The following is a 19,950-nucleotide window of genomic DNA, read 5'->3' on the forward strand; positions in this document are numbered from 1 at the left end:
GGAGGATGGCTTTTGATATCATGCTCTTCATTTTAGTGTTTTTTAGATTCCTCCCGCCCCCCGAACGACAACAAGAAGGAAAAAAGTAATAATCCCACACCGCTTCCATCCCTCCAGTTGTTCTGTGTAAGAGTCATATTTATTAATAACAAAGCTAGTCTGATACAAATTGATCATCTTATGTTTAACACTGAACCTTGTTTGAAGGTCCAGTGTAACTAAGAAAAAATGGCCAGGTTAACAAACATTACACCAGGTTAGCCTGATTTTGGCTTATCCTGATCTAAACAGGACCAAAAGAGTTTGAACTATTGTCTTTGAAATACTGACATGTCCATCTTCCAGTTTTGAGCAATTCTAAGTTTAGCTGTAACTAGGCTTCTGATATTATTTATCAGAAGAACAGCATGTAAGACAAAAACCTATCATCTGCCACATGTTGGGAAGTAGCATCACAAAAATGAATCTTACAAAGAAAAGATGTGTGACAGAGACCATGTGTACCTGGAGGAGTAACTGATTTATGGTCATATAACATCTGAGGATATTTACACAATTATGTTAACCCACACTCAGGTGTTTGTTCAGCACAGAGGGTTCCCTGATGATCTTCAGGACCAGGTGACGATACAAAGTGATGACAAAAATTTTCACATGAATCAGCCTTTCACTTAGCTTCATAGCTGGATGTGCTATGGAATTCTTTCAAACAAATACCTAGCACTGTAGCTTTGTCAAAACCTTGAATGGATGTAACAGAGTCATTCCATTGGCTCATTCAGTACAGACATAATGATACCTTATTGCCTAGCTGTGGTTGAGCAACCAGCAGCCCCTGAACTTTTGGACACCCCCCCCCCCACCAACACATACCTATTACCCAGTGCAGACACTGCTCTCTAAATTTTGAAGGCAACAATGGTTAGTTTTCTATGTACGCCAACATTTTCTCTGTGGCAGGCATCTGTCACCAGCTACCCTGTGGGAAGGATTCCAGGAGAGTAAAGTAGGCAAGACTGGCTATCAATAACTGGGAAGGTGGAAGACAATGAAGCGGGGAGAAGGGTGGGCGAAGACCCCGAAAAACGCCCCTCATTGCCTAGCGACGTTTAATTGATCTCGCAGTGTTACATCTACACCAGCCACTGGTGTATCTTCCAGGAATAACTTCTTTAAAATATTAGTGCCAAGACTAGAAGGCCTGTGTACCAGTATCTGGGATTCCTCACGCTAAAAATCAGCAGGACTCACAGTAGAATAAACAGGCTTGGGATCGTGATGTACGTGATCTCAATGCTCCCCCAGCCACCACTTCTGTTCCTTTAAACAAAGGCAGTCCCCTACGTGTGGGCAGATCACTATTTGAACACATACTTATGCACTTGCTTATAGCACAGCATAAGCAAAGAACTTGCTAAGACCACAGGAAATTGAGGCTTTAGTTTATTGCAAAATCTGAAAATGGTCAGCTGAAAGCTATCTATCAGGAGGGGCCTGATCCTACCGTTTTTAATGCTACAGAGTTTAAGAGCGTATGTCAGGCTCTATGATAAATATTTTAGTGGTATCCAATGACGCATGTGGTGCTGTGGTCTAAACCACTGAGCTTCTTGGGCTTGCTGATCGGAAGGTCAGCAGTTCGAATCCCTGCAACGGAGTGAGCTCCCTTTGCTCTGTCGCAGCTCCTGCCAACCTAGCAGTTTGAAAGCACACTAGTGCAAGTAGATAAATAGGTACTGCTGCGGCAGGAAAGTAAACGGTGTTTCCATGCACTCTGGTTTCCGTCACGGTGTTCCATTCTGCCAGAAGCGATTTAGTCCTGCTGGCCACATCACCCGGAAAGCTGTCTGTGGACAAACACTGGCTCCCTCGGCCTGAAGCGAGATAAACACCGCAACCCCATAGTCGCCTTTGACTGGACTTAACCATCCAGGGGTCCTTTACCTTTACCTATATGGTAACTCAGGTTTCTGAACATGTGACGAACATGTGACATGTGAACAGTGTGATGAAGAACATTTCATAGAATCATAGAATCATAGAGTTGGAAGAGACCACAAGGGCCATCGAGTCCAACCCCCTGCCAAGCAGGAAACACCATCAGAGCACTCCTGACATTTGCACTAGAACATTTCCAATTAGTCCCTTCACCCAAACTTGCAGGTGTGGGTGCAGGTCCATGAGAAACTGCACAGGAACTTGTTCCAGCAGGTACATTAATGGTGTCTTTCTTGCTAGTACTGCAATAAGCTAACATCATACCATGATGATGAGCGCCATATATGGTACGGCATGTGTGGGGAACCTTTGGCCCTCCAGATGTTGCTGAACTACAACTCCCATCATCCCTGGCCATTGGCCATGCTTGCTGGGGCTGAGGGGATTTCAGAAACATCTGGAAGGACAAAGGTTCCCCATACATGGGATTAGAAATGCTTCTCAGCACATCTCTACCCTCCTCCTTCCCAAGTGCTCCATTCAGATATGCTCAAAATATAGTGGCAGATAGTAAAGACTGGACAGATTCAAGCTCAAACTGAGTTTCAAATCAGCAACCCTTAAAAGTAATTTCAACTCAAAAACAGCCCAAAATCTGACACTGGAAGCTTTGTACCACTCATGCTGGAATATATCTATAATGGATAAAATTACACATAATTTGAGATTTTGACTAGGACTAGACCCTCCAGACACTTTTTATATGATTTGGCTTTCTTTTATGACATATATAGCAGAACCAAAGCTTTTAAGACAAACCTTGTCATAAGCCTGGCAAATTTGGAACTAAACTTGATGAGCTGATAGCACCAATAGTCTTTACTCAGATTTTGCTATTTTAACTCATGTGCAACTACTCATTCTACATGCCTATTTTATAGTTTCATTTTTCATCTTTTAATTTTTGTCTGTTGCTGTAATTGTGCTCTCTATTTCATATGCATGTTAAAGTGAAAGAATAATAATTAATAATAATAATAATAATAATAATAATAATAATAATAATAATAATAATTATTATTTATACCCCGCCCATCTGGCTTTGTTAATAAAAAAACCTAACAAAAAAAAATCAGTAACCCTTAATTTCATTATCAGAATATCTCAACATAGCAGATTTCAGTAGAGTATTGTATCATTTCAACTCAACAACAAAGTCTATGCAGGGGCTCAGAGAGGAAGGAGCCACACACAAAGACATGGCAACCTCAAGAGGCCCAAGGCCAGCTCCTGAGGGTGTGGGCTGAGCTGTTCTTTGTTCATGAATTCACTGGGAGGTGTCCTCCAAAGCCCTCCCTCCTTACCCTCATGAAGCCTTGCCTCTTGACACCCAAGACCCATTTTGATTCCTGCTTCCTTCATTCCTTCTCTAGCATCCAGTTTTGTCTTGCTTTGGTGGTGATGGTGGTTAACTGAGGTTATTAAATAATAAGCACAAACAAAAGTAACCCCCCCCTGCAATACTAATATAATATAGTTTGAAATCAAGTCCATTTGGAATTAGAAGAACTTAAAATGGCCCTATTGTCTACTCTGCCAATGAGTCCTAATAATCTATTTATTATGGTGAGCTCAAGGTACTTGAGGTATCTCCTCAGAAGTCAGAATGACATTTTCAATGACTGCATTTGAACAAGCACCCAAATCCACGTGGAACAGAAGTATACAGTTCCAAACTGAGTGAAATACTTTTAGGCTTCAAGAAAGAATTCCACAATCTCATAGCTGAAATGGTATCCATTCTCCTTTCCAATTCCAGGACAATCCAGACAGCCCACACATGTTTTCTGCAAATTACTGAGAACTCTGTTGTCTTTGAAAGAGACTAGTGTGCTCAGCGAAGCAGTCCCACTATTCTCTCAGCACAACCTTCCTAAACCCCATATGCTTTATTTCTTGGCTGGCTTTCCTCAGGGAACAATCACTCTGTGAGATCTCAGACATCAGACAGGCCATTGTGAAAAGGAATTGCGGGTATGGGTAAAAGGGAGTTGCGGGTGGGTGGGACTACCACCAAAAGTCTTTGAGGGAAGATCCTCCATCACTAAATGGTGGTTGTTGTTTTTTTAACTCAATGACATTAACAAATTTACAACATTGAGTATTGCCAAGTGTTCTGTCGGAGTACTACAGATGTGAACAAGATTTAAAAGGGCATATGCACATATCCATATTCCAGGTATAGGGCGGTATGTAAATTCAAAGAAGAAGAAGAAGAAGAATGTTCACTGAATTTACTGACTTTAGAGAGCAGTGTGTGTTTACAAATAAACTCCTCCTCAGGTACCAACTCCTTTGCAAGCAGAACAACAATAAAATACTGCCAATAAATAAAAGGGATATGTAGAAAAACCAGGGGTGCACTTCTCCACCAGCTAGAAGGCTCAATGGACTTCCTATGCTCCCGCTGTTGCTTCAGAGCAGCTAGTATTCAGAGGCTCATTGCTTATGAATATGCACGTTAAGTTTAGTTATCATGACTCATAACTGCTGTCCCTGAATTTGCCTAACCGCCTTTTAACAGCATCTAATGGCTATTGTTGAGAGTGAGGGAGACTGTTTGTAGGTGGGTGTTTTAAGCGTGGGTGAATATGTGCATGTATAGGTTGAATTCATCTGTGTGGGTGCTGAGTGAGTGGAAGGGTACTGAGTGGAATCCTATTTTGACCTTTTATTGTTTTTATATGGTGTTTTTAATTTTTTCTTGGATTGTCTTGTAAGCTGCTTTGTGATTTATTTGTCTTTTGCTTTTAATGACAAATGGTATATAAAAACTAGAAAGCAATAATTGCCACACCTTGCCGCAGTGAACGGCCAAATTATACGTTGGGCATCAGCAGTAGGGCCCCAGTATTGGCCCGAGGGAGCTGTATGAAACTTTACCTGCTGAAATTGCAGCATGCAGAGCAAGCCACTCTTGGATTCTGAAATAAACTGCCTGCTAATCCATGGCTTCATTAACATGTGCTATGGATGTACGGATGTGGCCACATTTTGCATTTTGAAAACATCTGCTCCACCCACAGTCATAGGTGAGACAACAACAACAACAACTGACAGGTAGCAACTTCTCAGGAATCCTGGAAGTGCAACTGGGGCTGATCAAGGCCAACTCCAAAATGACCAAAAGACCAGCATGTGTGAGCCTCACTGAAGTAAATGGGCGCTATAGAGAAGCAATGATTGGTGAAGTTCATCTCAGGACGACACCTGCCAGCAGTCTGCAAAGCATTAGTTAGGGTCATCAGTCACTGACTTTTATGAGCAAATCATGTGGGCTCGGGCAATTATGAAGCCCACAAAGAGAAAAGCCCACATGAACAACCAATCTACTGAATATTCATGAACTCCCAGCCTGCCTGTGTGATATTGCACTCATGTGAGAGAGCATCTGTGAGCATCTCCTTCGCAGAGGACACCATGGGGCTGAAAATATCACCCTTTTTTGACAGGCTTTTACTGCAAGGGTCTAGCTGAAAGATTCCAGAAGGAAGATCCAGCAGGCAGCAGAAGGACATTAGAATGGGAATACTATTGTGCAATGAAGTGCCAAAGGAGTTCATATATCATGTATGTCGGTATAGTCGCACTTATGGCAAGTCTGACAGCCCTCCTACTCTGACTACCTCACTTGGTAGAGCATGAGACTCTTCATCTCAGGGTGGTGGGTTAAAGCCCTACGTTGGGTGAAAGATTCCTGCATTGCAGGGGGAGAGGTGGACTAAACGAACCTCATGGTGCCTTCCAACTCTACAATGTCAGGGATTGAATCTAAAACCTTCTGCTTCCAAAGTATGTATTCTACAATCTACCATATTCTTGTATATATGTCACATACATTTTATTGGCTTGACAGAGTACTCTGGGAGCGTAGAAAGTTTATTCCATGGGCAGGTCTAAAACTCAAGTGGATTCTGAGCAATCAGACTAAAATGTCACAAAGCCATACTTTTAGTGTTCTTTTCCACCCTGACTAGCTGTACAAACGTGCAGGGAACATGTATTTAAGAGTAATTAATCTCTGATAAGTGATCTTCAGTATACCTCATTCTGTAGATTCAGTGGCATAGAGTGTAATGCTATAGACACAGGATCGCATGCCTCACATCAATTAATCAAAACAGCTTCCTGTTTCCATAGTATGCAGTATAGTAATGCAGATTAAAAGCCTCTTTACATAAGCGGTACATATTCATAACACTGAATGCAAATCAACTGCCCTTGCTGTACTCACCATTAGAGTGGCTAAGAGTGGGGGGAAAGGTGATGACCAACTGGAAGTATGGAATCAGAGAGAGTTGGTTATTCAAGATGAATTGAGTACAAGCATGTGATGCACTCCATGTTCTATTTATCATCGGAGCCACAGCTTTAGCTAATATATACATAGGCATTGCAAAACAAGCAGAACCACTTCTTTAAAATCAAGGCTCTTGCAGTGTCAAATTTTCCCCATTAAAGAGCTCCGAAAAACCTGGCTGAGCTGGCTAAATCAGGACTCTTGGAGGGAGGGTGATACTTAAGTCTGCCACTGTAGAACCAAATGAATGCTCAGGTGGCCAGTGCCATAATGCATTTACATGGCTCTCTGACTACAAATTAATAGTGGGATAAATCCAGCACACAGCTCTTTCCTCCATCTTGCCAACACCATCCCCTGAGAATGGCAAAGGAAATTGTGAAACCTTATTTGGGATGACACACAAGGTCCTCTAAGAGTAATTATTCTCTCTGTGACCTCTGGCAGGGCTGGAACAAGTGAGGCTTTCCCCCTCCATGTATTTAATCAATACTTGGAACATCTGTGCAGGTTACAGTCAGTGGTGAGTGAAAAGCTTTTGACATAAGGGCTTTATGAAAACGAAGAATAAGGAGGATGAGGATGTGTTCTATGGACTACAAATTAACCAGGAAGGTGGGATTTCTTTTAAAAACTTTTTAATGCTTATGCTCAAATTTAAAACCATTTTAAAGGAGTTCGCATGCCTGACCTAAAACACAACTGGTGAAATCCAGTGGAGTCCATTCACTAACAGAAAGGACTTCTGTTTGTAGGAGGCTTCTGTTCCCCCTCCCCATGGCCCCCACGTGGGAGCTTTTGGAGGGGTGCAGACAAGAGGAATGGGAAGTCCACTCACATAATGTTGGATGTTGTCCAAACGGAACGGAGTTATTTAATGAATGAAGGTGCTTTATTTTGAATGCATATCCTAAATCTTGTTTATGACAGTTCTGCATGGTGGGGCACAGAACTGTGGGGGTGGGGCATCCCCCATAACACTTAAATTAAGCTGCAAAGGAATTCCTGGGTAGCCTGGCCAAACTTCTAGCACCAGGTGTGACCAGAGACTGGAGATTTGGAAGGTTGCCAGGGTAACTGCTCTGGGAGGAGGGAAAGGGGCTTCTGGGAAGAAGAAAGGGTGAGATCCATCTTGGTGAGGGGCAAGGAAGGACTGCCTGCAATGCTTTGGGTCATGCTATAAGATCTGGACTCCCTCCATGAAAACTGAAGGTGTAAATATGTGAATAAAACCGTATTTCTTAAAGCACGACAGCCTCTACTGTGTCTTCTGTTTTCCAAAGGGACACAGACCCTGTGTGTGTGTGTCTGAGATCCCATGCGCTCTTGCCATGGCTTGGCGGAGAGAGGGACAGGAGCCCGGCTTTTGTAACAACATTAATACTATCCACAACACTGTCCCAGAGTTGTGTGTGGAGATGTCTGCTGCCTTTGGGGGAGTTCCCGGCAGCTTCCTTGCAGAGGGAAAATGCAGTCAGCACCGTATCCAATGCGTCAGTAGAATCATGCTCCTGGCTTCCATTGTTTTTTAACCAGCAAGTGGCAAAGTACTGGGGCAGCTGAGAAACACTAGGGCATCTGGTGGTATTAAAAAATGTAATACATCAGTTCAATTTAGAATTAAATTCCACTATTTATGGTTAGGTTTCTGCTGATTTGCATTGAGAAATGATCCACATTCCCCCCAAGGTATGCGTAGGTACACAACATTTCTGGCCGCAGGCCTGTCTTCCAACTCTGCACATAACCCATAATGAATTACAAACACCCTATCTCCCTATCATTACAAGGGCCATGTAGATACCAGATGTGCTATTTAAGGGCAGGAGGCAGATAGTCTAGGCTCCTTCTGTTATTCCATCCACTGAGATCCATGAAATCAGCCTGGAAGTCATAGGCTAGATGAGGCACTTGTTCAGTATTTTTAAGCAGAGAAAAAAAATACTTACTACAAATTCCAAATGGAGTAAGAAAGAACAGCTTAGTGCATTTTCTCAACTGATGATTATACAAACTTTGTAAGAGGTCATAAAATGTATCGGATCAAAAGAGAGACCAAGTCAAATCACCTTTGTGCAAAGTATTTGCAAAAGAGAAAAAAGAGAGAGGGAGAGAGAGAAGGGGTGGGGGGCAGGAATAATCAAGGACACCTTTGAAGTTTCAAACCCAGTCCCAAAATACAGCAAGTCAGACTGCTGAGGGGAAAACATTTGTTATGCAGAATGTCTGCAAAATCAAGGCATATCGAAACATCTGAAGCCTTAGAATTAGGAATTTGCAGGAGTTCCTAATTAGGCAGCAAAGTTCTAGACTAGAGCATTAGAATAAAGGAGACTTTTAAATTCAAACAGGAGTAATGACTGAAATTATAGGAACAAAGAGAGCTAAGCTTCTTAGCCTGAGGAATTAGCATGAGGAAGAGGCTGTAGCTCACTGAAGGTACCTGTGATTTGCATGCAAAAGGTCCAAGCATCTCAGGACTGGGAAAAGCCTTCTGCCTGAAATCCTGGAGAACCACTGCCAGTCAGAGTAGACAAAAGTGAGCTAGATGTACCAACAGCCTGACTTGCTATAACCCAGCTTCTGATTTTCCTATCTTTTATGAGATGCGAAAATATGGTTATGGCCACCTGCCCTTATACATATGTAGAAGATGCCTAACACTGATAGAATATCAAGGCAAAGGAAAACTTGATTTCAGAAGAGCACATGCTTTGGGCCAGTTTAAATATACCATTTGTAGTGGTGACCCATGTGAAGAGGGTGACATTCCTTCCTGTGTGCCACTGCACTGCATGTCACCTTAATATGACATCATCAGCATCCCACCTGCATGCCACATGAATATGACATCACCAGCACCCCAAGCTACATGTAACACTAACACATGAGTGGACAAGCATGTGGGAAAATGATTTCAAACATGACTCTCTGCATATGAATTGCTTGCAGCAACTATGGACAAATGTGTGTGGTCAGGGCAGTCTTCAAATGTGACTCGGAAAGAAGTTTCAAGTTCAGAAAATGTAGCTTTTAAGATACGAAACCACCTAAAACCTAAATTATCTGGCAATACAGGATTGCGGTCTGAAATAGCTAAATTCCTTCCTCTCCCTCCTCCCTCAGACTAGCAGAAAATACAATTCATTTGAACAACATGTCAAAGCAACACAGCAGTTTAGAAAACTCGGAAAATGGCCAGCGCAAGTGATTTTCCATGCGCAGGCAAACCTTGTCACAGGAGCACAAGATGTTCGGGGCAAGATAATTTCAGTTGACTAACAAATGAGTCATTTATATTTCAGCGAGGCGTGTGGAGGAATATACAGTGTTTAATTAACATCCCCTTTCTAGCTTCGGAACAGGGTTTGCTTCCCCCAAGCCCTCTGTAATGCCTCCTCCCTGTGTCAATACACCAAGGAGAGGCAAAATTTGTAAGGGAAACAATGCATACTCCGTTAGAGTAATACAGAATCTAAATGATGGTGTATGAAATTTAGAAAGTGTTTGGCGGGTAGGGGTGCAATAGGCTCCTGACTGCAAATTAGGCCCCACTATAGTACAATCACACAAGGCTGATAACCAGTGTGCTGACAATCCGCCGCTCAAACACCTAATTGGAATTCTGGAATGGAGAGCTGATGCGATGCTTGTCAGTTTACATGCTGCTTTCTACTGAAGCCACTTAAATGGATATTAAATTATTGTTTTTTAAATGAGGAGAAAACAAAACACTCCCCCCCCCACATTTTTTGTGCATGAGATACGATCAACGGCCATTGCATTAATGTTTATTTTCACTACTGAATCAGCGAGAACTACGCTATGGTGTTTGCAACGAAAGGAGGGGCCATTTGTATCAGTCTGGTTGCAAAACACAGCCACATGAGGGATGTTCACGTTACATTCGACGAACGTACAATCTGTGCAAGTGTACACATTGAGTTGCATGCTCATGCGGTTATTCACAGGTACCATTCAATGAGTGTATTGTTTGGGTACCTGTTTTGGGGACTCCTACACAAGGGTTAATCTGTACAAATCAACATGTCTTCACTTTCACACAAATATTTGTACATGAGAAGACAGCTTGTACCTGTGTTCAATGTGAGTCTGAACAAAACTATGCCTGATAATACAGTATAAAATATACCAGACAAGGAACTTGTTAACATTGAATCTGATCCACCAATTTACCCATCAAGCAACTCTGTTCTGCAACAAACTAATTTAAATAGAGCTTACACAAAATATGACGAAAAACAAAATTCTAATTTTAATAGATATATGAGCATCCTAATAAGTGCACACAATCAAACAATTTAACTTTTCCTTGTAGCCATATATAGAATCTGAAATGGGAGAGATGGTAGGAGGCTCAGGCCGACGACAAAATGCAATTTAATACATTGGACCATATTTCCCTGTAAACAGGGTGCTGATAATGGTTGTTTTGCCCCATTCATAGAGAGGCTGAGGAGACATGCTTCATGAATTTCAGATCATAGTAGGTGGAAACAATTTATTGTTTCCTGCAGAGGCTTTACTTTAGGTGCTGAGGGTCCTAGCAAATTGTGATTTCTAAAACATAATATTCACAAGGCAGAGAGTGGTTGGAGCCATCCAGAGTAGCTGAGGCAACCCAGTCAGATGGGTGGGATACAGTGATGATGATGATGATGAAGAAGAAGAAGAGGAAGAGGAAGAGGAGGAGAAAGGCTGTTTCTGTGAAATTCTCATTCTTAGTTTACTCAGGTCCCCCCTCCCCCGCCTTTACAGCTCATCCACATAAAGTATCAAGCAAATTAAAGCCCTCTTGTGTTTTCCCCATGCTCCCTCCTCCTGTTTTTTGGACCAAAAATAAAATAAAAATCCAACTTGAAAAAGAACTAAACAGTAGGATTGGATTGGATTGGATTGATCTTTATTACGGCCATTGGCCCGTTACACGACAGTTTCCCATACCAACATATTATACTTAAATCTCCAAATTTAAAATCGCCAAAACTTACAAAAGACAAACAGTAACCGAAGCAAAACAAAAACAAAAACCACCATCATACATTACAATAAATTTGTAACCTATACATCGCCCTCTGCTCATAAATTAATCAAGGATATCAGTGGTGATATCGCCTAAAACATAGATCATGGTTTAAAACAATGGTGATATCACCTAAAACATAGGTCATGGTTTAAAGGGGTTATCCGAATCACACATAGGTCATGGTTTAAAGGGGTTATCCGAATTTCCTCTATAGGAAAATCAACTTAGCATGATTCTCCTGCTTGTTCCATAGGGCTTGATCTTGCCGCAGGATTATGTGGCAGGTGAACTCCCCACATTTCTACTTTTGCCTTTCCCCAGAGCTTCCTGTCCTACTTTCACCCCACAGTACAAGAGGGTAAGAGAAAAAGAAGAGCACAAAGCAGGGAGGGAAACATAAAAATAATGCATGGCATTCCATTTGTATTTGTGGGTTCAGAACTATCCCAGTTCAGCTGCAAAACACTTTCCTTCCAACCAGTAAGTGTCATATGCATCCTGCTACTTTAACCTAAGTGAAATATGGAACAGAAAACTTGTTTCATCCTTCCTCGCTCTCTTCTTGGAGTAGGGCATTTCCTGGCAACTGCAGCAGTAGTTTCTTATAGCCCTTTGAATAATTTTGAAGTAATCATGTCAAGCTGAAGTAATCACAATGGACAAGGCCTGTAAGATCCCTGAGCAGATGGCTCAGGTTGGGTGAACTAGGAGAGGTGGGGAGCAGGGTAGAGTCTGAAGGCGGCAGCAAGCGATCTGGGATGGAGGTTCTCAGGATGTCCGTACCAGATCCTATTCCCACCTCCGTCCAGGCTCTGCCCTGCCTCTCCTTCTCACTGCTGTGGAATACTATCCACTTTGCTTCCAGAAGATGTGGTGATAGCCCACCAATGTAGCTTTAAAAGAGGATTAGAGAAATTCATGGAGGATAAAGCAATCATGGCCTACTAGTCATGGTGGTTAAAGACCATCTCTAGACTAGACGCAGCATGCCTTTTAATACCAGTTGCTGGAGGATACCAGCGGCAGAGGGCTCTTGCCCTCATGTGCTGCTTGTGAGCTTCCTGAAGGCCACTATGGGAAGCAGGATGCTGGGCTACTTTATGTTCTTAAACTGCTTAGCCCAGAACAAACTGTTCACTAGCAGAAATCTTGGCTTTCTCCTTCCTGTCCCAATGAAAGTTCTAGGTGCATTTGCACTTAAATAGCATCCCCACAGCATCATTTTCAGGTACATTTGCTCTAGAAATCAAGTATTCTGCCCATGCCAACACGAGGGGGAGAGGGAGGGTCTTGGAAACCAATTAATGAGCAGTTTCAGAAATGTTGCAGTGAGGCAGCAGAGGCATTTTAAACCTCCCAAGGAGAAACCTTTTCTGACTGAAGACTACCACTGAGAATAGTTCAGACAAAACGGAATGGGAATTACTTTAAAACAGGACTTAGCTTTGAGTAGCAGACTATGACCCACAAAAACCTTTGGCATTTTTGGTGAAGTCTTTAAGGTAGCACAAGACTGAGTAGGCCTGTCTAAACAAGAACATTTTAGCAGGTGCAGAAAATAGTGCAGTGAAGGTGTATGCTTGATCTCAAGAGGCAGGGAGTTCCTAAGTGCCACACTAAATAATTGTGTTCTTATAATGCAGAATGGGTATTATGTGGCACCTGTAAGGTAAAGGCAAAGGGACCCCTGAACATTAGGTCCAGTCGTGACCAACTCTAGGGTTGCGGTGCTCATCTCGCTTTATTGGCTGAGGGAGCCGGTGTACAGCTTCCGGGTCATGTGGCCAGCATGACTAAGCCGCTTCCGGTGAACCAGAGCAGCACACGGAAACACCATTTACCTTCCCACCGGAGCAATGCCTATTTATCTACTTTCACTTTGACGTGCTTTCGAACTGCCAGGTTGGCAGGAGCAGGGACAGAGCAACAAGAGCTCACCCCGTCGCGGGGATTCGAACCACTGACCTTCTGATCGGCAAGCCCTAGGCTCTTTGGTTTAACCCGCAGTGCCACCCGCATCCCTGTGTGGCACCTGTAGTTGTGCCAATAATGTGGTCTTGATCATAGTTGTAACTCCACTTCTAGTTTATTGTGCAGTATTATAATCCCAGAAATATTAGCTCAATAGTAGCTCAATCCAGCTATCCAGTGACTGAAATGAGTCTGCATATGGTTACTCCTTTCTCTTAGGCAAATGCTTACAGCCATGTTTAACATGTAGTTACAGCGAAGATGAACGACTGTAGAGCTTTCTAGCCATATTGCCACCATATGCATTGATGCAGGCATGTTAACAAGTAACTGGCATACTACTACTTAGAAAATATCATTCCAGTTCAACTGATTGCACCGGTCTGGATTAGCAACCAGTTTACATCTGGGTAGATGGGAGGTGACAATGCAATTATGAGACTAAGAGAAAGTCAAACTTATGCCTATTTTACACAGGAGTAAGCCTTACTGATCTCAATGGAACATCTGAATAGAATAGAATCATTTAAAAAAATAACCAACCAAACCTATAAATCTATCCACATAACTTTTCACCCTTAAGTATCTCTTCTAATACAGAATTTTTAAATTAGGCATAGGATTTCCAACAAACTCAACTACTCATTATACTGATCATACTTAACACATTCCAATCACCTCTACTTATCTAAATAAATGGAAAAAACCTCAAAGCACTCCATCTTTTGCATTAGGATTTGATCTTGATTTTCCAGCAAACCAAAATTGGTATTTTTAACATACTGGATTAAGTGGTCTCTGAAGTACCCAGTTGCTTCAGAGGAGACTCTAGGGGATGAGTGCTAGCTCCTTAATCACAAGAGCTTGCAATCATTGTAATTTTTAAAAAGGCAAATGGGATTTACCCTCGTGACACAAACAGTAGACAAGCATTATCCAGAAGATAGCTCAGTGATGCTACATGTTGCCCTGAAAATAGGGCCATAGTTTCCAAACTTGATTATCAGAAGTTCAAAATACATTTACTAGTGCTTAATGAAAGAGAATTAATGTATCTTTTAAACATGTATGCAAATTAGGAAAACAGTTTTTTAAAGTAAGATTTTTCACTCATCATTTCAGAAAATGTGCTTTGCATCGTTAGGAAAAAATTAATTCACATTGTCAGCAGATTCAATTTAGGTATTTTGCATGTAAACAATAGTGTGACTCAAGTCCTTTTCTAGTTTATATTTAAATTCAGAACCTGAATACTATAAATGCTAATTAAATACTCTATTTAATGGCAAAAATGAAGAGGCAAGCTAATTTCAATTTGCAGATTCCTCTAATTACAATGTTTTCCTTTGGAAAATGGAAATTGTATCTCAAATCTTTTAAGAAAAATGAATCATTAATCTTTATTCATTCACCTTTTAAAAAACTTTTTAATGCTTCTTTTGTATTAGGATTGATTCTAATGGAGATACAATTGTTTTTCCTGACAAAAGGCTTTTTAATATTAAATTAAATATTACCAAAGTTAAATTAGATTTAGCTCACAGATGCAAATTACATTAGCAATGCTAAAGAAAAATAACTATTTTTTTAAAAAAAGGATATTAGAGAGGGTTTTTTAAAAAGAAATTATAGTAGATAGTAATGATTTTCACATAGACATATTTGGAAAAGGATTCCTATATTATAGAGTACTATGTAACATTTATTCCTTTTTAAGGCCCCGGTTTTGTTTTCAATTATAGTTACTTTCAAAACATGTATTTTAGCAAAACCCGTACAATTATTTAGTTGAATAGCATTTAGGAGCTGGTAAAAAAGGTAAAGGGACCCCTGACCATTAGGTTCAGTCGTGACCGACTCTGGGGTTGCGGCACTCATCTCACTTTATTGGCTGAGGGAGCCGGCGTACAGCTTCTGGGTCATGTGGCCAGCATGACTAAGCCGCTTGTGGCGAACCAGAGCAGCGCACGGAAACGCCATTTACCTTCCCACCGGAGCGGTACCTATTTATATACCTGCACTTTGACGTGCTTTCAAACTGCTAGGTTGGCAGGAGCAGGGACCAAGCAACGGGAGCTCACCCTGTTGCGGGGATTCAAACTGCTGACCTTCTGATCAGCAAGTCCTAGGCTCTGTGGTTTAACCCACAGCGCCACCCGCGTCCCTTAGGAGCTGGTAAGTTCCCTAATTTGGGTCCCCGGGGTGGCTTCCTTTGGATGTAACACTAAACATTTGCTTAGCACTACACTGACAAGTTTGGGGCTTTTCAGCTTGCCTGATGGAATGATCTTTGCCCGCTGTTCTGGTGGTTTTCAAGGCCCTCTGGAGCTCATGGAGGGGGCAGCAGGAGGAGAGGGGGTGGAAATCCTATTGCACTAATGGGACTCATTGCACTGGCTTCTGCTAGCACAACTACTTAGCTATATCTGGCTCAGGGTTTCAGACAAAAAAATTCTCCAACTCTACCCGAGATTAAACCTCGGACCTTCTGCATGCAGAGCAGATGCTCCGAGCTGCTACCCTTATCTTAAAAGAATGAGGAAACTAATTTGTTTATTCTTTTTATTACTAAACAATAGGGGGTGGGGAATGTTCAGATTTGCTCAGCAGATCCAAAGCGCTATATGTGGCCTTCTGCGCATGCACTGTGGTTTATTTGGGACCACAAGCCCATGCGTACCTTCACAGCCTTTCAATATTAGCACCTGACTCCACGGAAAGCATGGTGGCGGCTGGAAGACAAGATGGAGCTTCTGGCAACCAATCAAATAATGGATTGGGACCACAGTTCTATATGTTGCCCTCAGCTGCAAATTTCCAAATGTTGGTTGAGAGGTAGCATAAAGAACTGTGATTTGTGCTCAGGGCAAGTGATTCAGACCTACTATTCCCACAAGCTTCATGCAATCCAGGCAGAAAACAAACAGTGATTGGCAGAACAGTGTGAACTGGGCCTGAGTGCCGACTATCAAAGCCTTAGCTTATAAAAAGAAAGATGTTCCCTGCAGTGCTAACCACTGCAATGGCATATGAGTAATTGCAGCCAAATCCTATACATGATTTTTTTCTGCGGAACGAATTCCCATTTACAAGCATAGGTTTGTAGCCCAGGATTATTAAAAAGGGAAAGGAAGGCATCTTTTTTCTTTGCTATATAGAAAGGTAAATAGGTATTCAAAGCTTGAAGTTGCTGAGGGGAGTGTCTGTGTGAAGAAGAAAGGAATGACTGGGCAGCAAAAGGTGCTGTGAGACAGAATCATTATTGATTGCGCACAGTTCTTAGAAATTAAAAGCACAGTGCTTAGAACACAAAGACACACTGTTACATTTTCAAGCTCCGGGCTACATGTCATGTTGACCCACCGTGCGGCTCAAGGAGGTGTGAGAAGGCCATGTTGACATCACCCTAGTAACAGCCAGAGGGAGCAATGACTCAGTCAGCAAAGGAAAATAAAAACCAAACTTTGCCTCTATCTATTCCCTGTTTCCAGGCTGAATGCTCCCAAGCCAAAGGAAAATAAAAACCAAACTTTGCCTCTATCTATTCCCTGTTTCCAGGCTGAATGCTCCCAAGCCAAAGGGTGAGTTTGGACTCTTGTTATTTCGCCTCATTGCCACCAACATTAAAAATCAACACTGGCTTGTAGTAAGAACTGTGCATGGCTTGTATGTGGAAGATTGCTTTCTTGTGCACAAAAAACTTGAAAAGTTGAGGAATTCACTCCAAAGGCAAACTAAAGTTCTGGGGCCATGTCTGAATTTTGGCACATCTGGTGGTTCCGTTGGGTGGTGGTCTTGTTTCGGAAAATGATTTCTAAGCTGTTGGGTTAATGATTGAATATACAGTCTCCATAAGCCCTTTGTTTGAATTGAAGCGTTAATTGGAAGGAACGGTGCATGCAAAGCATTATTAGTTAGTTTGGAACCTTTTGACAAAGACCAAACTTCTTACTGCTGGTAACTGCTGAAGCTGGAACATGAACTGGCTAAAACAATGGCTAGCTACAACATGTAGTATGGTAGAAATTAACAGAATATACTTGGCTGCAAGAGGGGAGAAAACACATACTGTAAATCAATATCACAATACAGGGATTCAAGGATCGCAGCCAACTAAGTTCTATTCGGAGTAGACCCAGTGAAATGAATGAACCTAATTTATTCATGCCTATTACAATGAATCTACCCTGTGGATACAACCCTTGGTTCCCTTGGTATATTTTTGAAAGTAAAGTAGATTTGATTTTTATACCACTGTATTTTTTATTATTGTATTTTCCCATATTTCACTTGATTTGCCATAGTATTTCTAACATACTCATTTATCACCAGTATATTTCTTCCTGAATTGTTGTTGTAGCAGTAGTATCTGTTGGTAGGCACTGACTACACATAACTGAAAAACCTCCTCATATGGGACTTACATCTAAGTAAACACAAGCAGCTTCTTTTGATGTCAAAACCTGGACGATATTCACTACAGTTTATTAGAACAAGCCAACTTGAACCCATATTTGCTATTTTAAGATGCGCACAGTCCACAGTGCAAGAAGTACCTGCGGCAGTTCACAGCAAATTTGCCTAAACATATGAAACTGTCTTGTACTTAGTCGATATACTGAGTTTGCCAAGCACAGAACAAATAAATCTGTACTGGGATAAGCCAAGGGCAGCCAATGTGTGATCCTCCAGATGTTGCAGGAATATAAATCCCATCCTGCATGACTACTGGCCATGCTGCCTGGGTCTGAAGGGAGCTGAAGTCTGGCAAGACCCAGGTGTCACCACTTTGCCTAACCTGATCCAAGGTTTCAGGAGAGGTCTTCCTCATCCCCTTTACCTGAAATACTTTAAGTGAACCAGAACTTTCAGCATACATGTGCCCTTCCCATTCCCATGCTTATTTACATGGCACAAATCTGGAAACAAATGTCAATTGTCAAAGGTGTATTTAGTGTATTTGTCATCGGATTAGCTTGATGAAAATAAAAAAAACAATAGACTCATAGAATTGGAAGGAATCCAAAGAGTCATCGAGGCCAATCTCCTGCATTGCAAGAAGCAATGAATGCAGAGAAATCACAATGCAGTCACAAAAGTGCATACAATCATTGAGTTTAAAAATGCTTTAAAAAGGCTCACCTCCAGTAGACAAGAACAGCAATAAGGAGTATGAGGCACACAAACGTCAAGGCTGAGACTACAATGAGGGGAATGATCCATTCCATTTTGCCAGTAGCAGGTCTGGTTGCCATACTGGAAATATTCTTGTCTGCTGCATGGCAAATAACAACAAAATCAGTAACTGCAAGAAGAAACTGAACGGCTACAAAATAATTTGAACAGCAGGCCATTGTGCACATTACACAGAGGCAAACCTGAGTTTGCCATCAAGCGTACACTTGGCAAGGAGCTACAGCCAATTACGGCTCCCTGACAAGTATCCCGGTATGGTACTTCTAACAGTGAACATATCTTCGTTGCTTTCAATTTCCTTTTTTGGTGTGGATGCAATACATTTCTTGTGTACACCTGGAAATGTAATGTATAAAATGGCCCAAAGTGAAAATGGTACTTCTTTCCACATGAGTGAAGACCAGACTTCAAAACAAAGATGAGTGTTTTATGAAGCAAGGAATTGCACTGGCAACACAAAACCTTAGTTGCGTTACATGGGAATGTTTTGCTATCATGAAACATTCTTTAGGTTCCAACTTCAAATGGTCATAGGAATTGGGTGCATGAATATTTTTTTCAGTTTTCCCAGTTTTGGCCCATGACTGTTTTCATCCTCTACTCCCTTCCAACATTTCAACAGTGTACTGTATAAACCATCATTGACTGCAGCGTATCTCACTGTGAAGTTTGAAATGTCTCTGAAGATGTAAATTGCTGGATTCTCACAATAGATTGTTGTAGAAAGATACAAACCTGAGTTCATATTTGCCTCAAAGCAATACATTTTGGGTAACTTCATGGAAGACAATGCGGAGAGCACACAGATCAGTGTCGACAATTTCTAAACATTTTAAACAAGGCTAACAATGGGGAAACAGTTGCACATATTTAAATGAATGAACTAACAGGGTCTCATATAGATTCTTCTATATGCCACAGTTCAACTCAGGTTTCTACATGGCTTAAAGCAAAAATTTTACCAATGTTCATATTTTTTATCTCTGTTCACAGTTTGAATTATGTTATCCAAACCAGCATGGCTTCTGCAAAAGTAAGTCCTGTCTCACTAACCCATTAGAGATTTTTGAGAGCATGGAGATAGAGGTAATATAGTTGACATCGTATACTTGGACTTTCAAAATGTTTTCAACGAAGTATCTCACCCAAGATTGCTGAGTAAGCTTAGCAGTCACAGAACAAGAAGAACTGGTTAAGTAACAGAAAGCAAACAGGATGAAAAAATGGACAGTTCTCTCAATGGAGGGAAGAAGAAAGTAGGGTCCCTCAAGGATCAGTATTGGGACCTGTGCTTGTTCCATAAACTATCTAGAGTTTGGGGTAAGCATTGAGGAAGTCAAGTTTGCAGATACAAAATTGTTCAGCGTGATTTTTTAAAAAAAGAACTCCAGAAGGATCTCTCTAGAACTGAGTGAATGGGTGGTAAAATAGCAAACAC

General features: G+C 41.5%; 1 protein-coding gene across 7 annotated transcripts in view; it reads right to left on the bottom strand.

Annotated features, from left to right (window-relative positions):
- Positions 1 to 19,950, bottom strand: part of PTPRG (protein tyrosine phosphatase receptor type G) — a 548,154-nt gene that overhangs the window by 55,699 nt on the left and 472,505 nt on the right. For 5 of the 7 annotated variants that reach the window (XM_083722994.1, XM_083722990.1, XM_083722996.1 and 2 more), the window contains exon 13: positions 18,459 to 18,591. In XM_083722994.1, coding sequence (XP_083579120.1) covers positions 18,459 to 18,591 — 133 coding nt within the window. The remainder of the gene's footprint in view (positions 1 to 18,458; positions 18,592 to 19,950) is intronic. The other 2 variants (XM_083722995.1, XM_083722991.1) reach the window with 1 other exon arrangement.

This window comes from Podarcis gaigeae (genome assembly GCF_964106915.1).
Source record: "Podarcis gaigeae genome assembly, chromosome: 2".
Classification (NCBI taxonomy): Eukaryota; Metazoa; Chordata; class Lepidosauria; order Squamata; family Lacertidae; genus Podarcis; species Podarcis gaigeae.